This window comes from Brachypodium distachyon, chromosome 2 (genome assembly GCF_000005505.3).
Source record: "Brachypodium distachyon strain Bd21 chromosome 2, Brachypodium_distachyon_v3.0, whole genome shotgun sequence".
NCBI lineage: Eukaryota > Viridiplantae > Streptophyta > Magnoliopsida > Poales > Poaceae > Brachypodium > Brachypodium distachyon.
The window spans coordinates 53,802,300-53,822,723 of NC_016132.3; the positions used below are offsets into that span (position 1 = coordinate 53,802,300).

Genomic DNA, 20,424 nt, shown 5'->3' on the forward strand with positions numbered 1-20,424 from the left:
GTTGAATGGAATCCCAGGAGAAAAAGAATACTAGCAACTAATGGTGAACTCAACTGTGCTTAGTGCTGTTCGCAGCGAATTGTGTGATCCTAAGATATGACAGAAATCAGTGTCTGGCGTGCCTAAGTTTCCAATCACTTGCGCAAGTTGCGATGTCTGACTATTTTCACCAAGCCTTTCGTCTCAGGTAAAGGGAGACGATAGCTTTCTTTATAGGTACAGTATAGATTCCAAAACATAGATCAAAAACACGCTAGGCAAGCTCAACAAACTAGGTAGGCTTAACATGGAGCAGAAAATCAAAATTATGTATGGAGAGCCGGCTAAAACACGTCTACATCTTTTGCTCACAACGCGGGGAAAAGCGACCAGAGATAGCAACAAAGCATCTTTCCCAAAAGTTCATATGCTTTTGGACAAAGTATCATAACAGATAGCAAGGGAAAGCTTAAAAGATTTCTGATGGGCCTATAGTTGGCAACATATGCCAGGGCACAGGCCCGCGGCCCACTGGTTAACACTGCATACCAAACTCATCATAGAGCAGACACACACTTCGACTCAACAGATCAGAACACATTCGAAACCAGTCGTAAACCAACACTATTTGGCTAAGCCACGATTGTTGACGGACGAGTTTCTTCTGTCAAGGAAACAGGGTACATGCAGTTGGAATTCCAATGAATTAGCTTCAACAATTCAACACGGTACATCACGAGGCACATGGCACATTAGTATTTGAATCAAGGGAAAAACAGGAAAACCTTCACTAAAACAACATAACCACAAAATATAGCATGTTTAGTAGCCTTGAGCAGACCAGCAAGGAAATGTCCATCCAGGATAGTATCAGTTTAACCAAAACCTTGGGATTCCTGAGTCGCGCTCAGCTGCAGCACTATTGTTAGGCAGTCTCTGTATTCTGTTTGAGAATTCGTTGGCCTGTGAAAAATAGGGAAAAGGGGATCAATAATGATTTTGCATAAGCCCATCAGACCAACTAGTCCCACCAAATAATCACTGTTCAAAAGAACATGCTCAGAGATACGTCTAACATCATGTAAAGAAACATAGATTGGGATCAAGTTCTCCTCTGATTCCATTGAAAAGCAAGATTTCACCAAACAATGAAAAGATGATACCAAAAAGCAGGATTCAGCAGAACAGTATGGAAAGAACAGGGATAAGCTTCTAGGATTTATTCAAAGGCGAGATTCTATCAAACAGTGTGCTAACAAAGGAATCGTGTTCCTAAGATTAGCTCAAAGGCAGGATTCTACAAGATCATACTACAGGATATTGGAAATACCATTCTGGGTCATATCAACATTATTGGTAGCACCTATATCCATTAAAGGTAAGACTGTACCAGACATATATTGGTAGCACGTATTCCTCCAATCCTAAATTCTTGTCGTGATTTTAGTTCGAACTTGTACTAAAATCATGACAAGAATTTAGGATCGGAGGGAGTACTATACTAGATATATATTGGAGAAACATATTCTTGGTAGCACCAACTAGATATATATTGGAGATGATTAGCTGAGCAGAGAGCATGTACCAGCTTCAGAACACATCAGAAATTACAGAACAAAAATAAAGGAAACATGGCACCTAAAAGTAGGCCCAAATGTAACTAGCATTTGCAAGCTTTGAGCACGTCAAAGTGATGGACATAGAAAACTCAAGATTAAAAAAAAAATCCAGATGACTGCTTGGGCGACCAAACCCTCATAGACTTTCATATCCAGATTATTTTGATTGTGAAATTTCGTGTGAACTGATACCTGGTTTTATAGGAGTTAGGCGAACTTTAGATCAAAGTCTGTCTCAAGGGGTTAAATTATGAGTTTGGACGTTCGGCAGTTCAGTGTAATCTTAATTTTGCTTCAGAGATAAATTATAAAGCGGTCACAGAAAAGGGTAATCTGACCTTCTCGTCAATCCACATTAGAGAGCGCAGTTGATTATCCAGTATCCGGACAGCAACATCAAATGGTGTCATGCTATCTGTAGCCTCTAGCTCACCACCCTGCATTGGAGTTGGAGAAGTACACTCAGGCAATGCTCACCAGAAGACAAATGCTAAAACCTGAATATTTTACCTGAGTAGAATTCAAGGTCTGAATGATGGATTTTACTTGTTCTGTCATATGTTGCAATTCATTCTCCACAATTTCAGCTTGCTCGTACCTTTGCATTGCAAAATAATGTGGTTAGCAATCATTTTTGGCAAAGCATGATAGTTCAATTTCGACATAGGTTGTATTATTTGCTTATCCTAATTTTACTAAATCTAAACTGAAATTTTCTCCTTCCTTCCCAAATTACATTTCGTTTTAGATTCATTTACAAATACCAAGGAGAATGCACTGGCTGCATTTAAGTCTCCGTTGTCACAACGTTTGAGATGAAAAATTAATTCCGTTTGCATGTAGAATCGTGGGATCTACTGCATGCGCATGCATGCTATCGGGAGCAGTTTTTCCTGGGCGTTAATTAGTGCCGGAGGCAGCCTTGATTAGCAGAGGGTGCAGTTTACCTTTTATTACTGCTGATACGATATCTTTTATGGAAAAAAAATAGAAATCTAAAACGACATTTAAAATGAAACGGAGGGAGTAGCAAGTAGCAAAAATGGCCAAAAGTACACTGGACTGACATTGTATCTCTTGCAGAAGCAGCCTCATCTTCACGAAGTAACACCCGTTCATCCTGGAATATCTGTTCGGCTTCCTCCTCCATGCTCTGTAGAGCCTTGTCCACCTGCAATTATAAAATGTGTAAATTGTAAGCACAAAGCTGAACAATTAATCTCTGCAGATTCACAGTGACTAAACCGCTAAAGATCCTCATCTAAAAAGTCCAGTGGTAATCTAGTACTGGATACCATAAGAGATTGCCCACGGTAGTTGAATTTACACTTTGATAGGTCAAATAACATTCCGGTTCCCGCCTCACGAGTCCTGACCAGGGTTGTCCTGGCCATGGCAGTGGCTGTTAGATCATAGAAGAGACCTTTGCAAAACTACCGGCGTCCTCTCTTTTTCATGGGCTGTGGCAAGGTTCAAATATTCCATTGGTTGCACTTTGATACGATAACTGCAGATGGCAGAATCACAGAACAATGAATCAAGCTCTCTATTACAGGCCTTTACTAGTCATTTATTTATGGCTAAATTACACCGAGTTTTAGGTCAAAGCAAAACACAGCATACCAGTACCAGGGAAGTTTCTGCCAGATGGTTACCCTGAGGCACCAGACTTAGGTTCCACAATTTTACCAACCAATAAAAACGGTTCAATTTGAAATTTATCTTCTAAGCTGGGCAAATGGTGACCAGTTTTGGACCCCCCCCCCCCCCCAGACACACACACACACACACCTAGTTTTGGATCTATTCTCCCTGCATGGTATGGTGGTACCAGAAAGGGTATGAAGACATTCTTTTACACAAGAAGCCAAGAATGTTGAATGGTATAGTCAAAATGTCAAATTACAATGTTTTCAGTTCAAGGACTTAAAACTCAACAAAAGTTGCACCATTAGTTCCTGTAGGCACCGCCTAATCTTAATTTTTATACTAAAGCTGGGTGCAAACATTATCCAAGATTGCCATAATAACATATTTCCCCCCATGGCCTGATTTCCACTCGAAGGACCCAACCACACACCTGGAAAGGGATACAGTTAAACAATGGAAAAGTCAAGACTTCAAGCTATGGTTGCATTAATAGACCTATATGCCAATGATCATCCGATCTAAGAGCAATATTTGTGCTGAATTTGTGAGATAATCCTAGTAATAGTAGTAGCCAACCAATTTCTGACAGACAAGCTCACCAGTGAACCAGCTTCAAACATGCATTCGCATCAGTTATACTCCAGGGAAGTATTTTATATTGGATTATCAATTCTATCCAGGCAAAGTATTTAAATTCCCTTGAAAACAATGCCGACAGGTTAGCACATTATAGTATACATACGAATCTTTAACTTTTGGACAATGTATATTAAACAATTTGTTCAGCATGTTCAGCAAATGATCATCCAGGTCGGCAGAACAGGATCACGGTCGACGGTGGCCTAAAGGCTGAATTGAGGATAAAACGGGGGTATTGTTTACCTCACTGTTAGTTTGGTACATGGGGCATGACCACAATGGAACCAGGTCGACCACCCCAAGTACAGAGCTATCATGTAATATAAGAAACCACTAAGCATATCTAAAAAGAAATAAAAATCAACCTGGCTGTGCTCCTTGTTCTCAGATCAGACCACTAAAGCCCACGAGAGCCCAAACATGCTATATAGCCTAGCTCAAACCTGCACAGCTGCACTCCCCCTGCGCCTGCTGACACCTTCGTCGCTTCTCCTGCTGCTCCATGCCTAATCTAGCAAACTGTTTGGCATATCTGCCGCCACAGGCTGCTACATGTCTCCAATCCTTCCAGCACCAACCAGCAATAAAAAAAATGACATATATAGTGGCCATGGAGAACATAAACACTGGCAGAGGAGAACTACCAAGGCAAAAGGAGCAATGGTGATGCTGTCGAGCGACAGTGTGTCTCTTCCTCGCCCATCTACCTTCTTCCCCTCCTCATCTCGGCATGAGGATCTGTAGGCGTTTGGGAACACGTCCCAGCCATCGATCCGCCTGCTCCAGGCTCGACCCAAACCGATCTGGGTTGGATAATCATGGGTCGTGGGACGGGGTACCCACCCATGTTCCTGGCTTCTATGCAACAAACCATGAGAAAACATAAACTTGACTTTGTGATGGCTAACTGTTGTGAACATAGTATGGTTGTGAACCTTGATCCACAAGGGGCTAGCTACCATACCATGAAGATACCCAGACAGCATGGCTGGCTGCAAGGGATTGGGTGACATAGGTTGAGATAAGAGAATAATTGGAATAATAGATACGTCTTGCCCTCAAAAGTGTTTTTTAATTCTATCTCTACTTCATGTTTCCTAATTCCTTCACCCTGAACTCTCTGCTGTCTTGACCAACTCCATGGTCTCTACTTGTTCGCCCCTCAACTGGATTCATGCCACAACATCCTTGTCTTGGGGTAGCATGGACGACCGACATTGACAGCACAAACTAGCAAAGTACAATTAAATTACATATGCAGCAGAGGGTCTAATCTAAGAATAAAACCTTATGATGCATAGGTAAAAGCAGTAAAAAAAAGGAGCTCTGCTGTAAATTCCCACAAAAAATGATAACCATCTAGCCCTCAACTCAGTGTCTTCTGTCAATGATGCATATATCCAAACAAATTTCTGAAAATTAAGAGTCCACCTGTACACTGCTATCATAAACTACATCAATTGCCACCGGGCAGGGGAGAGGATCCAAGCAAGGACTAGAACGAGATTCAGCAAAACAAACATTCATCGAAGAACTAACTTATAACTAATATATTAGCAAAAAAGAAATGGTTCATGCCCACCTCTCTTTGATGAGTTTCTATCAACTCAAGTTGCCTCTCCAAGCTTGTTTGTGTCTCAACAACCTTAGCCACGTCAGCCTGCAAGATAAGAGAGGTATATTAATTTAGAGGTTTGCAAGAAAAATTATCAAGAAAGATTCATGAGAGATTCTTTATCTTCCTACTGATCCACACATGGTCTCTAGATCAATAATTAAAGTTCACTACGAAAGTACCAGTTCCTATTCCTTTTCATTTCAAACTACTAATATTCTTTAAATACCTATTGGCAGAAGTGTTTCTATCAATAGAATTGACCACGATAGAATTGACCTATTAAAGGCCCCATGTGTTGGTCTAAACAACTAGTCATTTTAACTCATGGAACACAAAATAGTGCGACTATTATTATTAACTAGCTAAATGTCCGTGCTCTGCTACGGAATTAAGAATGTGTGTTATGCATGAGTTGTTTAAATATGTGTTGCTCATATTTTAAAAAAAATCTGATAAATAAGAATTATGTTAACATTTATTTAAAAAAATACAATTATCTTGAAAGTCATGAAAACCAATCAAGCATTGTCAAGAGATCGTGATACGTATAAACTGAGTGGCAATTAGATGATTCCGTAGCCATTAAGAGATAGTTTTGTTGGAGTGAACTCGCGACCACCAACTCAAATCTTTATAAGTGTAAAGATAAAGAAATGTAGCACCATGCCATGTTTACATTGATTAATGAAAAGGCCGTCACTCCTTGGCATTGGTCCAATGGGAACAGGATAGTTGGAGGTAGAACAAATAAGGCTATCAATAATTCCGCAACTAACCAAAAAGGTGTAAATTTCACAAGTACATTGCTCTGCAACCAAACACTACCTAAAACAAGTCCAGGGAGCCTAGATAACAAATAGTTTGGATGTGGGTAGCATTTCTTTTAGGACGAGTTGGATGACCCTAAATTATACATGCTGCATGTTAACATATAATTTCAGTTTCAATCACAACATCTGGATAAGCCTGAGTCGCAACATATGATACTCCCTCCGTCCTCAAATCTAAGCCATTTTAGCCATTTTAATTTCTCCATCAACATGCGTCACTTTTACGATTTTTTAGGCAATTTTTGCTCCAGATTACCTATTATTACCCCCAGGACACTACTTCCATGAATAAATGCATTGTTCACAATACTCTTCCTTGAAGAGAACAAAGGCATTGAGTAATTGATAGAATTATTAGAACATCTAGGAGCAAGAGAATAATAAGATAGATATGCTTCCTCCTACTGGATTGACCTAAACAAACTGGTTAACTTCAGGAACAACAATTCTCCATTCACTTTTAGACTCTAACTACATCACTGCTTTCTATGTCATCAACATCATAATCTAACATATACTCATCATAGTCAACTAACTTCATATATCAAGATAAGGGGTCAATTTTTAAAAGGGCTCTAATCAATAGAGATCATCCTGTGTCAACTTTCACACGAGTAGGTCAAATGAAATAGATCTTTTCACTGTGGCCAATCGTCTCCTAGAAGATCAGCTAAAGCATGTGTACTATGTTACAACCATACACTGACCACCAGGGTAAATAAGAGCTTCAAGGATTTGCATTACCAACAATTTGATAAACTTCTGTTCAGAGTGAACCTAACTTCATCCTGTCCTGAATGCTTTTAACACAAAATAAGGGAGTGCGCTACATTTGATCTAACCTTTATCTTCTCAAGCAGACATTAGTTGACAAACTAAAAATCTGCAAATACATGTATAGCCTAAAGGGCTTCAGTTATTGACCTAACTGCAAACACTCACATAAACTGAACTACAGGACCAAATTGTGATGTGTAAACACTACTAAAGCTACAACCTGTACCTTGCCAGTTCATACTATAATCGGCCAGAGAGTTGGAGCTCCAATATATAATATTGACAGAAGTTCAATAAATATAAAATCGACGAAACTGTACCTCAAGCCTTATAAGAACATTCCTATTTTGCAGAATTCTCCTGTCCCATTCAGATATGGCAGTGGCATGCTTCCGGAACTTTGCAGTACGGTCTTGAAGACCATTGTTCCAGTCCCGAATAATCTACAGTAGACAATTTCATGAGATTTTCAATATACTGAAAAGTCACTGGCTTACTGCACAACTCAAATAGAGAAAAGAAAATTGATGTTCAGAAAACGCCACAGAATACTAATCCCGCCTGGAATGTATTGTTGATATCAAAAGGCAACCACCTTAGTGAAAAAACAACAACCATAATTGAAAAAGATAAGTACGGTACCTCCTCAACACATTTACCAACAATTTCTGATGGAAGCTTAGGAGCCTGAGATGCTGCTGGAGTGATAGCAGTAGTAGTAGGTCTGCATCAATAACACAAGAGAAACATTGTGCAAAAATGTTAAAACCTTGCTTGCACATCTCCAGTAACAAGTCATAGTACAGATAAATCAAGGGGGCATGTACAACCCAGTGCTGCTAGCTTGAAGAGCTGAGGAAGTCGCCTGACTTGTTGTGGTGCTGGTGGCTGAAGTACTTGCAGCTGTAGCAGGAGCACCTACGGAACACACACACTTTAATACAAAGCTGAACATCGCCAAAATTTTCACTTCAAAATTTAGAAAACAAACTAAAGGCAAGCAACTGCTAAATCATTTGGCATTTTGTAAAAATATGTGGCAAATATGGCCCACAAACAAAAGGATTTCAATAGATATTTAGCAGAAATATCATATAAATACTTCTCCAGGACCAATACAGGCATAACGATATAAGAAAATAGTTATCCAAACGACCCCACTCCATTGCATTTTGAGGAATGGGTGAGGATTAGGTTTCTGGATAGACGTTCAGGCATACAGAATGTGTATTTGAGCCAACAATTGGATCCAAATCAAATGGGCTTTACTTTAAGCAATCGGTCAGTCTATTCTAGAATAGCGCCGCTAGACGTTGAGCCATTTAGCGTGTGAACCCTATCTCAATATAGCGCCTATAGCACAAAAATGGTCGAAGCGTAGCGGCAGCTCCCTCCAAATGCTATAGTGGCGCTACAGCACGCTATTTGTTTCCATGAGTGATAGTTAATAAGAAGTGCCAAGGTTATAAAATATAGGCGTACAGCTGTACAGCGATATATTGGGTACTGAATCCAATAAGTAGTTGAGGGTGCTAGTATTATGAGCTACTGACACTTAGTTTCTCAAAACTTTGGAACCGAATGCAGAGGCGTGGCATCACATTTAAATAAGTACTGCGAATGAAGAAGTATAAATAGCTCACCAAACAGTGCTGACTGAGTTGCCAAAGTTGAGGTAGAAGCTGGTGTACTTGCTTGCAGGCTAAAACTAGGAAACGCAGATGTTGTGGTTGAAGGAGCTGTGGTTGTGGCTGCAGATGTTGACGGACTTGTGATAGTGGTGGTAACTGCTGCTGATGATGAAGATGATGGTGGTACTGTAAAGCTGAAACCGCTAGAGGAAGAAGATGATGCTGGCACCGAGAACAATGATCCCGATGTTGTGGAGGCAACAGTAGTTGGTGGCACGGTGGATGCACTCGTTGCAGACACAGAAGCAAATGTCGGCGTGGGAGTAGCAACAGATGCACCGAATGGAAAGTTAAGAGAGCTTGCTGAGGAGCTTGCTGCTGCACCGGTATTAGAGAACAATGAGGGAGCAGGTGCCGCCTGTGAAGTGGCCAAGGAGAACCCACTGGTGGGGGCGGACGCCGGCGTGGTAGGAGCAGCCGATGCATTGTTAGGGATCGAGAATGCAGAGGCTGAGGGAGCAGACGAGAATAATGAAGGGGTGGTGCTACCCGTCGTCGTGCTTCCTGATGATGGCGTGAAGCCGAACGACGGTGCAGAGGCGGTAGTTGCTGCCGGTAATGAAAACCCAACGGATGGCGCGGTTGTAGCAGTGGTTGCTGGAGACGAGGCGGCGATGTTGCCGAAGAGCGGCGCAGCGGGGGTGGATCCGAATAAGGCCGAACCGGTGGGGGGCCCAAACCCTGGAGCCGGTGCCGAGGTAGCGGCGGTACTAGATGGAGCAGCCGCGCTGTTGAGACCGAAGCCGAATGATGGCGTCGGGGCGGCGGTCGTGGCCGTGGTGGCGCCTGACGCGGATGAGCCAAATCCGAAGCCCGTGGCAGGTGTAGAGAAAAGGCTTGGCGTGGACGCAGCGGAAGAGGTGGCGCCGAATATACTGGGGGTAGTGGCGGCGGCGGGGGTCGCGCCGAAGAGACCTGGCGTGACCGCGGTGGAGGAGGTCGCGCCAAATAGGCCCGGGGTAGTCGCCGTAGCTGAGGCGGCTGGTGCGCCGAAGGGGCTGGGATTGGTTGTAGCGGAGCCGAATAGGCTAGGAGTGGTCGCCGCGGCGGAGGCGGCGGGTGCGCCGAAGAGGGTTGAGGCGGACGACGAGGTGGGCTGACCAATCCCGAAGCCAGTGGACCCGAAGCCGAATGGGGATGGAGAGGAAGCGGTGGTCGGAGCGGCCGCAGAGGCGGGGGCGGATCCGAAGAGGGATGAACCAAAAGTGGGAGTAGAGGAAGCGGCGGCGGAGGAGGAGAATGGAGAGGATCCGAACGCCGGAGCAGGGGAGGAACCGAAGGCGGGGGCGGGGGAAGAGGAGAAGGCGGATGGGGCGGTGGTGAAGGAGAAAGGGGAGGCGGTGGATCCGGCTGCGCCGGAAGTGCCGAACGCGAAGGAGGAGGCCATGGCTGCGTCGGCGTGCGGTCGTTCGCCGATTTGAGGTCGATTTGGCAGGTTTTCGCGTTGTTTTGCCGCTGGCCGGCGCGGCTTGAGGATGGGACGATGGGTGGGCTGCGACGGCGCTTTTTGAAATAGGGTTTAGGGAGAGGGAAGACCGGAAGAGGGATTTAGGAGAAACCGGGAAATGTACTCGTGTCTCGTCCGATGGATAGGAACGGAACTTCGGAAGGAGCATGAAACAAGCAGTACTCTTTTTTAAAATAGATACATCTTTTTTTAGCAAATTTGAAACAAGAATTATGAAATAGAAGAAGTATTATATTTTTAAAAAACTACGTATATCCTCTTCGTCCGGAAATAAGCGACTTCAATTTGTATAAGAATTTATGCAAACTCAAGTTACTTATTTTCGAACGAAATGAGTATTTTCTTTTAGACCGTATATACTTAAGGTTCGGATGTTGATATTAGTAATTGTGTGCTATTATTTTCTATTCTTACTTCTCTCTAAAGAAAGACTTCGATTCTTAGTCCCGCCTTTCGTTACGAAACCATTTAAAAAAACATTTTTCAAACTTTAGAGGTTCAAGATTACAAGGCATCGTTTCTTTTTCTCTCTCTTAACTATGAACTACATTAGCTATTTACTCCATTTCTCTAGGTTTCCACTTTGACATTAGTTCACTTGCATCCACCGGTGGTTTTTTGTTTTTGGTATTGGTGTTAGATATTAATGTTTCTCAATATGATCGACATTAATCGTTGCTATTTCTATATGTCTTCTTATGTTATTATTTTAATAAGGGTCTTGTAAAACCGAATGAAGGGGAGTTATAATAAAAAAGAACTTTGCCACCCGTACCCTATGAACATTTGTGCCTTCTTTCAAGAACTTTTTCCAACTTTTTTGATGCATCAACATTCAAGTTAGGTTCGAATGTCTTTACAAAATTTCATTGTGGGGAAAATACATTTATTTATATTTTTTATGGCGTAATCATTTTTAAACTAGTGGATTTGTGCAACGGTGCAAGCCATTTTTAACAGGGTGACGAGATTCTATGACTATGGATTTATGTATAGTTTTGATTCGACACGTTGATGTAAAAAAATCCTCAAAGTCTCTTATTAGTCGATTATGCTCATTTGCTACTTTCTACTCTCTTTTTTTCTACTCACTTAATTCTGGCTTGGTGGATTCTTGTTTTGTCTCAAAGAAAAAAAATGCAATCCAATTGGTATCACGTAAAAAAGAGCATAGAGGATCAAGACAAATTACTCCCATAAACCAAATTCACGTTTGGAGAAAAGCTAAACTTTTTTGAAGGCGACGCTAAAGTTGATACATAATTATGTTAGGATTTACCTTCTTGGGAATTTGCCCGTGTAGGCAATTTTGATTCGAGGATATTCAGTTCAAACCAACCAATCCGATTTCATGTCAAACTGAAACCACGAGTCACATGCGCTTAAAAGTTCTAGAAAAAAGAGAGATAAACAATTCACTTTATTTTATGACCCGTTTAGAATTATGGGCTTGTTCGTTTTATTGTACCGCTTACCTAAAAACTTCTACCACCCCCGGTTAGCGAACTTATTATGGAATAACTTCAGTACATACTTTATATGAAAAAAAGATTCGTCTTCTTTTTTCCATCCACGGAGCAACCTATGCGAACAACACGAACCCTCGTACATTTACAACTCAGCTGGATTACGCAAATAAATAGGCAAAGAAAAGGTAAAAAGAACATGAAAATAAATGAGTAAAATGCATGAGAGCAGAGGTCCTAATTCTTTCGCAAAGGTGGCAAGTTAGTCCCAAATATACGTTTAGGTTCCAATAATATTTTAAGTGGTTCATCACAGGTCCGTCTAGTGTATGCGTCTCTCTGACCGTATGACGTGGCCATTTGACCAATGCCACCTAGGATTGGACCCACACGTGATGTGGATTGAAATCTTACAGAAAACCACTCGCACCTAAGGCTCTTCCATTTTGCAGCCCTCTGTCATCCGTTCTCCTCTCCTTTCCCCGCACCCCTGGGCGCTGTGCCCTGGCTCTGTGCCTTGGAGCTATCTGCCGCTGCGCTACCGGTCCGCCCCGTCCTGCACAACGCCGCCACCACTTTTGCCTCGGTGAGCCGCTGATCTGTCCCGTGCCGTCCTACACAGCGCCGCTGCCCCCTTCGCCTCGACGAGCCGCTACCGTGGCCGCACGATCTGTCGGTATGCCTTGACCTCGGGGAGCTGCTGCTCCGACCTGCCACACATCCCATTTGGCCGGCCTGCGCCCAAGTCTGTGTCGCTGCCGGCACGCTCTACTGCTCCGCCTCCCCCCCCCCCCCCAATCGCGCTTCGCTGGCCTCGCTCCGACCGGTGCGCCGCCCATTCGCCAGCCGCGCATCCCGTCGCCGCCTATACCCTCGCCTCCTCCCTGTGCCGCCCTACCCTTCACCTCTGGCCCGCGCCGCCACGCCCCTCTTCAGTCCACCTCACCCCAGCCCGACGAGGAGAATGAGCTCTGGACCATCACCAGCGGTTGGGGTTGACATGAGGGGGCAGAGGAGAGAATAAAGGGAGAGAACAACCAAGGACCACGAAATGGAAGAATCTTTGCTCTGAGTTTTTTTTTTTTAAGATTTTAATCCAAGTCTTTTAGTCAAATGGCCATGCCGGTCAGAGGATCATATACAACAAAGAAACCTGTGATGGACTATTTAAAATACTATTGAGACATAAACATGCATTTTAAAAGATTTGAGACTAACGCACCTTTGCGAAAGAATTAGGAAATCCAATGCATTTTACTCAAAATAAATTAACCATTCCGATTAACCAAACGAACTCGCTTCTCCCTGGAAAACAACGGAGTCGCTCGACCCGATCCCCAAATCCCGGGCACATCTCATGGCGGCGAGCCTGTGGCGAGCGGTGATGGGCGCCGGCGCCCCGTCCGCGGACGCGGACACAACGGGCGGCGTGGAGTTCTGGCGCGCCCCTGAGCGCGTGGGGTGGCTGGACAAACAGGGCGAGTACATCAAGACGTGGCGGCGGCGGTGGTTCGTGCTCAAGCAGGGGAAGCTCTTCTGGTTCAAGGACTCGACCGTCACCCGCGCGTCGGTTCCCCGCGGCGTCATCCCCGTCGCCACCTGCCTCACTGCCAAGGGCGCCGACGACGTGCTCAACCGCAAGTTCGCCTTCGAACTCTCCACCCAGCGGGAGACCATGTACTTCGTCGCCGACTCCGAGAAGGAGAAGGAGGAGTGGATCAACTCCATCGGCCGCTCCATCGTCCAGCACTCCCTCTCTGCCACCGACGACGAGATCCTTGACTACGATAGCGGCCGCCCCACAACCGGCGACAAATCATAGATTTGTCGATTGATTGGTGAGCAAAAAGGATCGCTGACCCCTGTAATTCTACATTTATGCAGCATCTTTGTCCAATTTATTTAGGTTTACACTTCCAAGGATATGATTAGTGCACCTGTATTTTAGTGATGCGATGGTTATTGGGGAACAATTTTTGATATTGGTGTATAGCGTGCTGTTTGATAATATGGATCGGCTTTCTTGTAACTTTCTCCACTATTATCTGTTTTTTTTTTGGCCAATTGACATGTGTGCTGTGTTTGGATATTGGCATTCTTATATGAAAAGCTTCAAGTGTATATTTAAGTTTTAGCAAATTGCGCAAGTTAATGTGTCTCCTTCTTGTTCTGTATCCAGTTGGTTCATAAAATCATCTCTTAAGTGATTTTGTATGAGCGCTGTATTACTTGTTCTGTATCAGCTCTTGAGTGATTTTGACTTATTAAGTGGTTACCAATTCATAAAATCATCCCTTAATTTTGACCTACTGCAACAACAGTGCTTAGTGGAACATGAACTCAAACCAGCACTTATGGAGACAATATTTTTATGAGCGTCGAGGTATTTCATGACATGTGAATGTTATATGCCTATGTCTGATTCGAGAAACTTGATTTGCTTGCCCAGAAGATAATGTTTATTAGCCACATTTGATCTGTCATTATACTAACATGTTAAAGTAAGATGAAGTCATGCTCACATATATACATGCCAGCAATTAGATATGGACTTTGGAGAAGATACTGCCTGTATCTGTCTTTGAAACAAGTATATGCATGTAGTCAGAGATGCAAATAAGTTGTAGTATAAGTTTGCTTGGGAATGCAGCCACCAAATCTGGTGCATGACTTATGATGCTATGCCAGTTAAACTTGTTAAGACCACTTTTTTGTATTGTGCAAGGATCTTGCAGTTCTTATAAATATTTCTATGATGTAAATCCACATAAATTATTTTCAGTTTTGTTCAGGGTTAAGGGGTGGGTTAGGGTTTTAACCCACCAAACACCCTTGGGTTCGGTAGGATTAAGTTATTCTAGTCAACAACGTCTAACCCACCAAAATGTTGGGATAACTTAACCCAGTACAACTAACTCTCCTAATTTCGTTCTTTGTACTGCTAACCCTCTGTTTAGGTTAATCAGGTTAGCAGTCAAACACAAAACTAAATCTCTTTGTTTTGTGATGCAACTGCAGTAGTTGAGTTTGCTATGCCTGCCCTTTGTGGCTTTGTCTCCTACAGGGTATTGTCAACTTAATTGGCAATATGTTCACATACCATACCACAGGGTTGATTTTGTGTCTCAGGATTTGTAATAGCTTCATGATGGTCAATGATTTGGTCCGAGTATTCTTTCTGGAGAACATTTTTTTGCGAGGAATCTGGAGAACAAGTTGAAAACATTGCGGTTTATATTATGTCTTACATTTGTTTATCTGTTGTTTATGCTATTACAATTCATCATACTTGATACTTATAGTGAAGGTAGTAGTCTTTTCTTTCTGTCCAGAATTTTCCAAATAAAGCTTCTGCCATTTCTTACAATTTATTCTTGCTGCATTTTCCAAGTCAGAATGTTTGAATGAACTATTATTATGCATGATGTATTTGTATAACCCTGACGATATGTTTATTCAGTCACGATTTACTTGATAGGCACTCATGTGGGGCATTATTTTACTAAATACATGGATATGCAAGATAGAACACATTAATTAGAGCGACGGATAGCGGCTAATAAAAGACGTGAAAGACTTCAAATGCAAGTCTCTTAGCACGTAATCTTAGACATTTTTTTGTTGATATGGTACACTAATTAAAGAAAAAAGAGAGGGTTATGGACTTATGGTCTCTTGCTAGAGATATCACTCTTGAACTTAGATATACAGGCAAAAACATTACTAATTACTGCAATCACATTCAAACATGGCTAGTACTAAATTAATTAATACAGTCACTTTAAAATACAAACAACTAAGAGATCATGAATTGTGAAAGTTGTCTCTTATAAAATATTACCACCTTACTCACTAAGCCCTTAAGTGTGTGTGAATCTACAAGATAATCCATGTTTGTAAAAAGAAAACATCGAACTGCTATGCCTTTCTGTTGTCCTAACATCAGAGCTCGTGAACTAACACAGTCCGTCGATCATGTACGCCGTCGATGCGTGCCCCAGGCACCTCGATGTGAGACGGCCCGAAGAAGCGCTGCTCGATCGCCACGAACACCTGGCACGCCAGCAAGCTCTTCTCCCCGGCCTGCCGCCGCTCCGACTGCGGCGCCACAATCGTCCTGGGCACTCCAGCGCCGGCGGCGAGCACCTTGGCCACCTTCATGAGCCCTCCGCTGACGCCAGCACATGCAGCGACGTACTTGGCGTCGTAAACCCTGACGCCGACACGCTCCGCGAGCGCGGCCATGAACTTCTCCCTGGTGTCCGGCAAGGGCTTCCCGCCGGTGAGCATCTTGAGGAGGAACCCGTAGTCGTAGATCCCGCCGAAGGCGACCCACTTGAGCTCGGTCCGGTACTTGGGGCCGCAGATGATGCCGTACTCGGCGAGCGCCGCCCCGAAGGCCCTCGCGCTGACGCCGCGGGCGCGCAGCTCGTCGAAGTCGAGGCCTTGGGACCTGAGGTACTCCACTGACGGCGCTGAACAGAGGTCGCGGCGGAGGTCGAAGTCAGAGAAGCTGACTTGCCAGACGGTGGGCAAGGAGGAGGCCCCGCGCCCGCTGGGGCTAGTGGGCAGGACGGGGAGATTGCCCCGGGAGTCGAAAAGCGTGATCCCGAGCTGCAGGACGTGGAGGGCGCCGATGTTGGTCCTGGCGACGTCGTAGCGCGCCGTCGCCGGCAGGTCCTCCTCGCGGACCTCCGGCGATGGGAAGCTGCAGATGTTGCCCGGGTGGTCGGTGTCGATGGCGATGCAAGGGTACATCGCGAGGTGGTAGCGGATCGTCTTCAGCTCCTCGGCCAGGTTGCCCGCCCCAACCTTCCGGACAAACACAACGCGCTGCTGCTGCTGCTGCTCCATGGATTTGAACCGAAGGTTGCGCAATGACGGCCCTTGCTCAAAGCAGGAATCCATGGATGGCTTAACTTTGCTCGGGGCTAGAAACCCGCAGCACAAGGTCGCCACGTGCGTCGTGCGATACGCTCCCAAAGTCTGGAGCTGATCGATCTCTCTTGGTTTGCTACTCTGAACTATCGATGGAAAGGGTTCAGAGGTGGGATGCATGAATAATATAGGGCCAGCGTACGCGCCTGCCCAGTTTGATGGTGGCTCCGAGTCGGGATTAAACTCCGAGTCCGAACCACACTAATTATCCTCTTTTTAAAGATATAATCCCACTAATTACGCTAGTTATCGATGACATGCTAGTGCACTACAAATTCCAACGTTTCTTTTAGGCCACGCCTCGGCAGGTCGATACCAGCTGTTCCAGGATCAGCCGGATCCAGTCCGTTTCGAACGAGTACTGATTAGCACCGGCCATCTGATTTACTTACGACCAACCTCATGCATTTTCGTTACTCCGTGTGGCTTCGTGTAATTCATATTTACGGAGACTGTCACGGTGTCACCGCTGAGTATTTTTATTGGAATCTTCAGCTCCAAATGAATTCTCTTATAAGACAAGTATCCAAACAAAATTTGTTTTTGAACCATTGTGTTCCTCGGAAAAAAATCCTTCGAAACAATACCTCAATTATATACACGCGCACTGCACTCTTGTGGCCACGTTACACCTGGAGCCATCCAATCTTTGCAACATAATTATGGGGCACGCCAGGCGTTAGTGTGAGAAATTATTTCTCCTGATTGCCTAGGCCGTCCGATCAAGTCATCCTCGGGCATCTGATGTTCTGATCCTAACTTTAAGAAGAAGAAGAAAAATCTCGCATTCAACAGTTTTGATATATGTTTACAACACTCTTGCAACATCCCATCTCCCAACCCCACCCAAAATCATCTGAGTTCATTGCAGAATTTGAAATTTGTAGCTAGTGGCAGCGGTTTTCCCACTATTCTATCGGACGATCGACCAAACAGCAAGATATACTAAATGTCAGCTCGGCACAAGAAGAACATTCGGTAAAAAAGATACTTGCCTATGTGCAACGGGAGACACTCGACAAACAAGAGGACACTCGGATAAGGCCGTCACCCGCGGTTGACGGTGCCATTGACAGCGTCCCATGTTTGCTGACTGTCTGGATAAAAACCTCGGCAAACCTTTCGTAGTTAGTGTTTGTCAACTGTTTTTATCTAGACACTTGGCGAACTAGTTTTTTTTTTCTCCTTTTCCCTTTGGTGTTATTTTTTTTCTTTTTCCTTTTTCGTTTATTTATTGTCGTGCTTAAGAAAAGAAGACCACTCTTATCTTTTTTTTAACTTAAAAGAATACTGCTACTTTTAAAGAAAACTTGGAAGAAGACTAACAGAAACCGTTTTTTTTTACAGGAAACAAGACTACTTGTTGATACGTACACGAGCAAAGGACAGCTACGGTGATTCGGTGAACGCACGGTTCAGACAGATGGCCACCAGGCCACGCAACGAAGTTAACGGCGGGAGCTGACGGGCAAGACGCCAAGACCTGTTCGGAGATTAACCAACTTCCCCCCCATCGGCGCGCGCGGATCCCACGCGAGACTAGGGAGGGCCCCGCGCGCGGCCTAAACTGGTCACTCCAGCACCAGCAGCCACCACGGCCACACAGCCGCTCGCAAGATCCCCGTGTCCATTCCCAACACTGCCCGCCAGACGCAACCATCAGCCGCGCCGTGCACTCTCTGCTACCGCCCCGCCGGCGGGTAGCGCGTAGCGAGGCTTTCCTGTCTTCGGGTGTGGGGAGGGACGCGCATCGATCCCGTGGCCCGTCCATGGAAGCGGCAGCGGCCGTGGCGTGGCGAGGCGGGGCGCTCGCGCGGGCACGACGGCCAGGCGCCAGGACGCGGCTCCACGGCGTAGGCGCGGGAGCGGGACCCGGCACTCGGCGGCGGTTCCCCGTCGCCGTGTCGTCGCTCGGGGAGCGCCCCTCAGCGCCCTCGCGCAACGCCGCCGTGATGGTCGCACTGGAGGTAAGTAAATTTCGATGCTCCAGCCTCCAGCTATATTCGGATGGGGACTTCACTGGCTTTTAATTTGCTTCTTCCCGCAAGCTACGCCAGTTTTTCAGACTTCAGGCCGGTCATCAATTAGGAAATCTGTTGTTTTGGTGCAGATCGCGCTGGTTGACGAGGGCGTCGCTTCTACCGCGGTCCTGCCGCCGCCCCCTGACGGTGAGCTTCACTGCACTACTAGTACTAGTACCACTCGTGCGTGCAGGAACAGATTATAGTAAATCCGACGCGGTTGCAACGACCAACTAAAGTAACCTGTTTTAATTAACTCTCCTTGTTTTTTTAGTAATATGAACTCCCCTTGTTCTTTCGTGATTGTAAAGTATCCTCGCCAGATCCTGTGAAGACGGTGCAGGTAAAGTTCGTGCTGCAGAAGCAGTGCGCGTTCGGCCAGCAGTTCATCGTCGTCGGCGATGACCCGGCGCTCGGGCTCTGGGATCCGACCAAGGCAACCGTTTTAGATTGGTCGGAAGGCCATGTCTGGACGGCGAAGAAGGTATAAGCACCCGATCGAGTCCCAGCCAATCACGCGCACTCATTCTTGTTCCGCCTAGCCTTTCGTACATGAATCATGATCATTCTCACCCCATCATCTTTGGTCCGGGTAGGATTTGCCAGCGAGCAAGTCGATCGAGTTCAAGTTCTTGCTGCGAGATCCCTCGGGGCAGGTCTGTTGGCAGCACGGGTGCAACAGAACTCTGCAGATAACCGAGACCTCCAACGTGTTGGTCGTCCACGAAGACTGGGATGACGCCGAGTGCCAGAAATTATCGGAGGAGGTAGATGTGTCGATTGGAGCGGATGTTATCTTTGCAGGAAGTGATGACCCATTGTTGGATGAGAATCAAGAGCACAGCAACGGCGTGATGACAGTTGTGAGTACCGATAGCGAGAAGACATCAGCTGTGGTTATAGATGCTTCTCTTCTGCCCAGGGAAAGGATGTGGGTGAACGGAGCCAACCAGTCGCAGGTAGATGATGCCCCAACTATCGTTTCCTAGTTAATTGCAGTTATACTCCTATTAGACCTTTTAAGCATTTAACGATCATTTCTTGGTGCATATAACTGCCTATTGCTTTCTGATGCAGTCAACCTTGGACCAGAAGGTTCCGGAAGTGCTTCGCAGAAGAGCAAACATGGTAGCACAAAATGGCAATCCTGCTGCTGCTGCTGGTGATCATGATGGCCGTATTATCTTGTACGAGGAAGGTGCACCAGCAGGGAATAGGTTGGCCGGCATGTTTGAAAATGACATAGTTTGGATCAGGAAAGCCCTGCAGCGGTTGCTCCGGAGCGTTGGTTTACGGATTGGCACAAGAAAAACATGAAAATAAGCATCAGGTATAGGGTGCAGACTGCAGACTTACCGTTTTGGAGGATCATGGAACCCCTTATTTCTTTTTTATTATCCTGCAATCCTGAAGGAACGACAGTTGCAAAACCCTTTGCAGTTGCAGCTAGCATCAACTGTTTTCGATGCACACTGTTGCATGTAGAAAGTCAGAAAAGCTGTCTATACCACACCAGTTATGAGTTACTAGTGATCATCGATTTCTAATCTATTGTACCGAAGGAAGCCTTCTCAATTGCATTTGTTGCTAAGCGTATGAAAAGAAGGGATACCAAACGGTAAGATCGCCACATGTCGTGTCAACAGCAAATAATTGCCGACACTCATTTTCTTCCTATTTATTCCTTTAGCTCATTTTCTTCTTGGCTTCCCTATCCCGCCAATAATT

The 20,424-nt window shown here is 45.0% G+C and overlaps 4 protein-coding genes and 1 long non-coding RNA gene across 6 annotated transcripts; 2 read left to right on the top strand and 3 right to left on the bottom strand.

The window, feature by feature from the left end:
* Window positions 1-584: 584 nt before the first annotated feature.
* On the bottom strand, window positions 585-10,337 carry LOC100835393 (nuclear pore complex protein NUP62). The gene is made up of 9 exons (XM_003564599.3): window positions 8,756-10,337; window positions 7,943-8,030; window positions 7,755-7,836; window positions 7,433-7,555; window positions 5,470-5,547; window positions 2,666-2,769; window positions 2,109-2,196; window positions 1,937-2,035; window positions 585-942 (listed from the first exon to the last, which is right to left on the bottom strand). The coding sequence occupies exons 1-9, from the start codon at window positions 10,188-10,190 to the stop codon at window positions 850-852; spliced, it is 2,190 nt and encodes a 729-aa protein (XP_003564647.1). The 5' UTR covers window positions 10,191-10,337; the 3' UTR covers window positions 585-849.
* LOC112270663 lies at window positions 3,373-5,463 on the bottom strand. The gene is made up of 3 exons (XR_002963054.1): window positions 4,253-5,463; window positions 3,848-3,946; window positions 3,373-3,678 (listed from the first exon to the last, which is right to left on the bottom strand). It is a non-coding gene; the product is annotated as an uncharacterized LOC112270663 (long non-coding RNA).
* Window positions 10,338-13,011: 2,674 nt separating the features above from the next.
* On the top strand, window positions 13,012-13,871 carry LOC100836012 (pleckstrin homology domain-containing protein 1). Its single transcript, XM_003564601.4, has one exon. It carries the CDS (start codon window positions 13,095-13,097, stop codon window positions 13,557-13,559), a length of 465 nt encoding a protein of 154 aa, XP_003564649.1. The 5' UTR covers window positions 13,012-13,094; the 3' UTR covers window positions 13,560-13,871.
* Window positions 13,872-15,407: 1,536 nt separating this feature from the next.
* On the bottom strand, window positions 15,408-16,645 carry LOC104583353 (probable CCR4-associated factor 1 homolog 11). Its single transcript, XM_010235253.2, has one exon. The coding sequence runs from the start codon at window positions 16,643-16,645 to the stop codon at window positions 15,680-15,682; it is 966 nt and encodes a 321-aa protein (XP_010233555.1). The 3' UTR covers window positions 15,408-15,679.
* Window positions 16,646-18,257: 1,612 nt separating this feature from the next.
* Window positions 18,258-20,312, top strand: LOC100835703 (cyclomaltodextrin glucanotransferase). Of its 2 annotated transcripts, none has more exons than XM_010234271.3 (5): window positions 18,258-18,642; window positions 18,786-18,843; window positions 19,008-19,180; window positions 19,293-19,655; window positions 19,774-20,312. In XM_010234271.3, exons 1-5 carry the CDS (start codon window positions 18,445-18,447, stop codon window positions 20,011-20,013), a joined length of 1,032 nt encoding a protein of 343 aa, XP_010232573.1. In that variant the 5' UTR covers window positions 18,258-18,444; the 3' UTR covers window positions 20,014-20,312. The 2 variants fall into 2 exon arrangements, with proteins under 2 accessions (XP_010232573.1, XP_003564648.1); XM_003564600.4 differs by having other exon boundaries at window positions 19,020-19,180.
* The last annotated feature ends 112 nt before the right edge of the window (window positions 20,313-20,424 follow it).

Excerpts from the sequence above, each read along its gene's own strand:
- LOC100835393 (XM_003564599.3), bottom strand. The coding sequence starts at position 10,190 with ATGGCCTCCTCCTTCGCGTTCGGCACTTCCGGCGCAGCCGGATCCACC. Across the intron at positions 2,197-2,665 it reads GCTTCTGCAAGAGATACAAT|GTACGAGCAAGCTGAAATTG; the intron begins GTCAGTCCAGTG and ends TGCAATGCAAAG. Across the intron at positions 2,036-2,108 it reads AGACCTTGAATTCTACTCAG|GGTGGTGAGCTAGAGGCTAC; the intron begins GTAAAATATTCA and ends ACTCCAATGCAG.
- LOC100836012 (XM_003564601.4), top strand. The coding sequence starts at position 13,095 with ATGGCGGCGAGCCTGTGGCGAGCGGTGATGGGCGCCGGCGCCCCGTCC.
- LOC100835703 (XM_010234271.3), top strand. The coding sequence starts at position 18,445 with ATGGAAGCGGCAGCGGCCGTGGCGTGGCGAGGCGGGGCGCTCGCGCGG. Across the intron at positions 18,844-19,007 it reads CCTGCCGCCGCCCCCTGACG|TATCCTCGCCAGATCCTGTG; the intron begins GTGAGCTTCACT and ends GTGATTGTAAAG. Across the intron at positions 19,181-19,292 it reads ATGTCTGGACGGCGAAGAAG|GATTTGCCAGCGAGCAAGTC; the intron begins GTATAAGCACCC and ends TGGTCCGGGTAG.
- LOC104583353 (XM_010235253.2), bottom strand. The coding sequence starts at position 16,645 with ATGGATTCCTGCTTTGAGCAAGGGCCGTCATTGCGCAACCTTCGGTTC.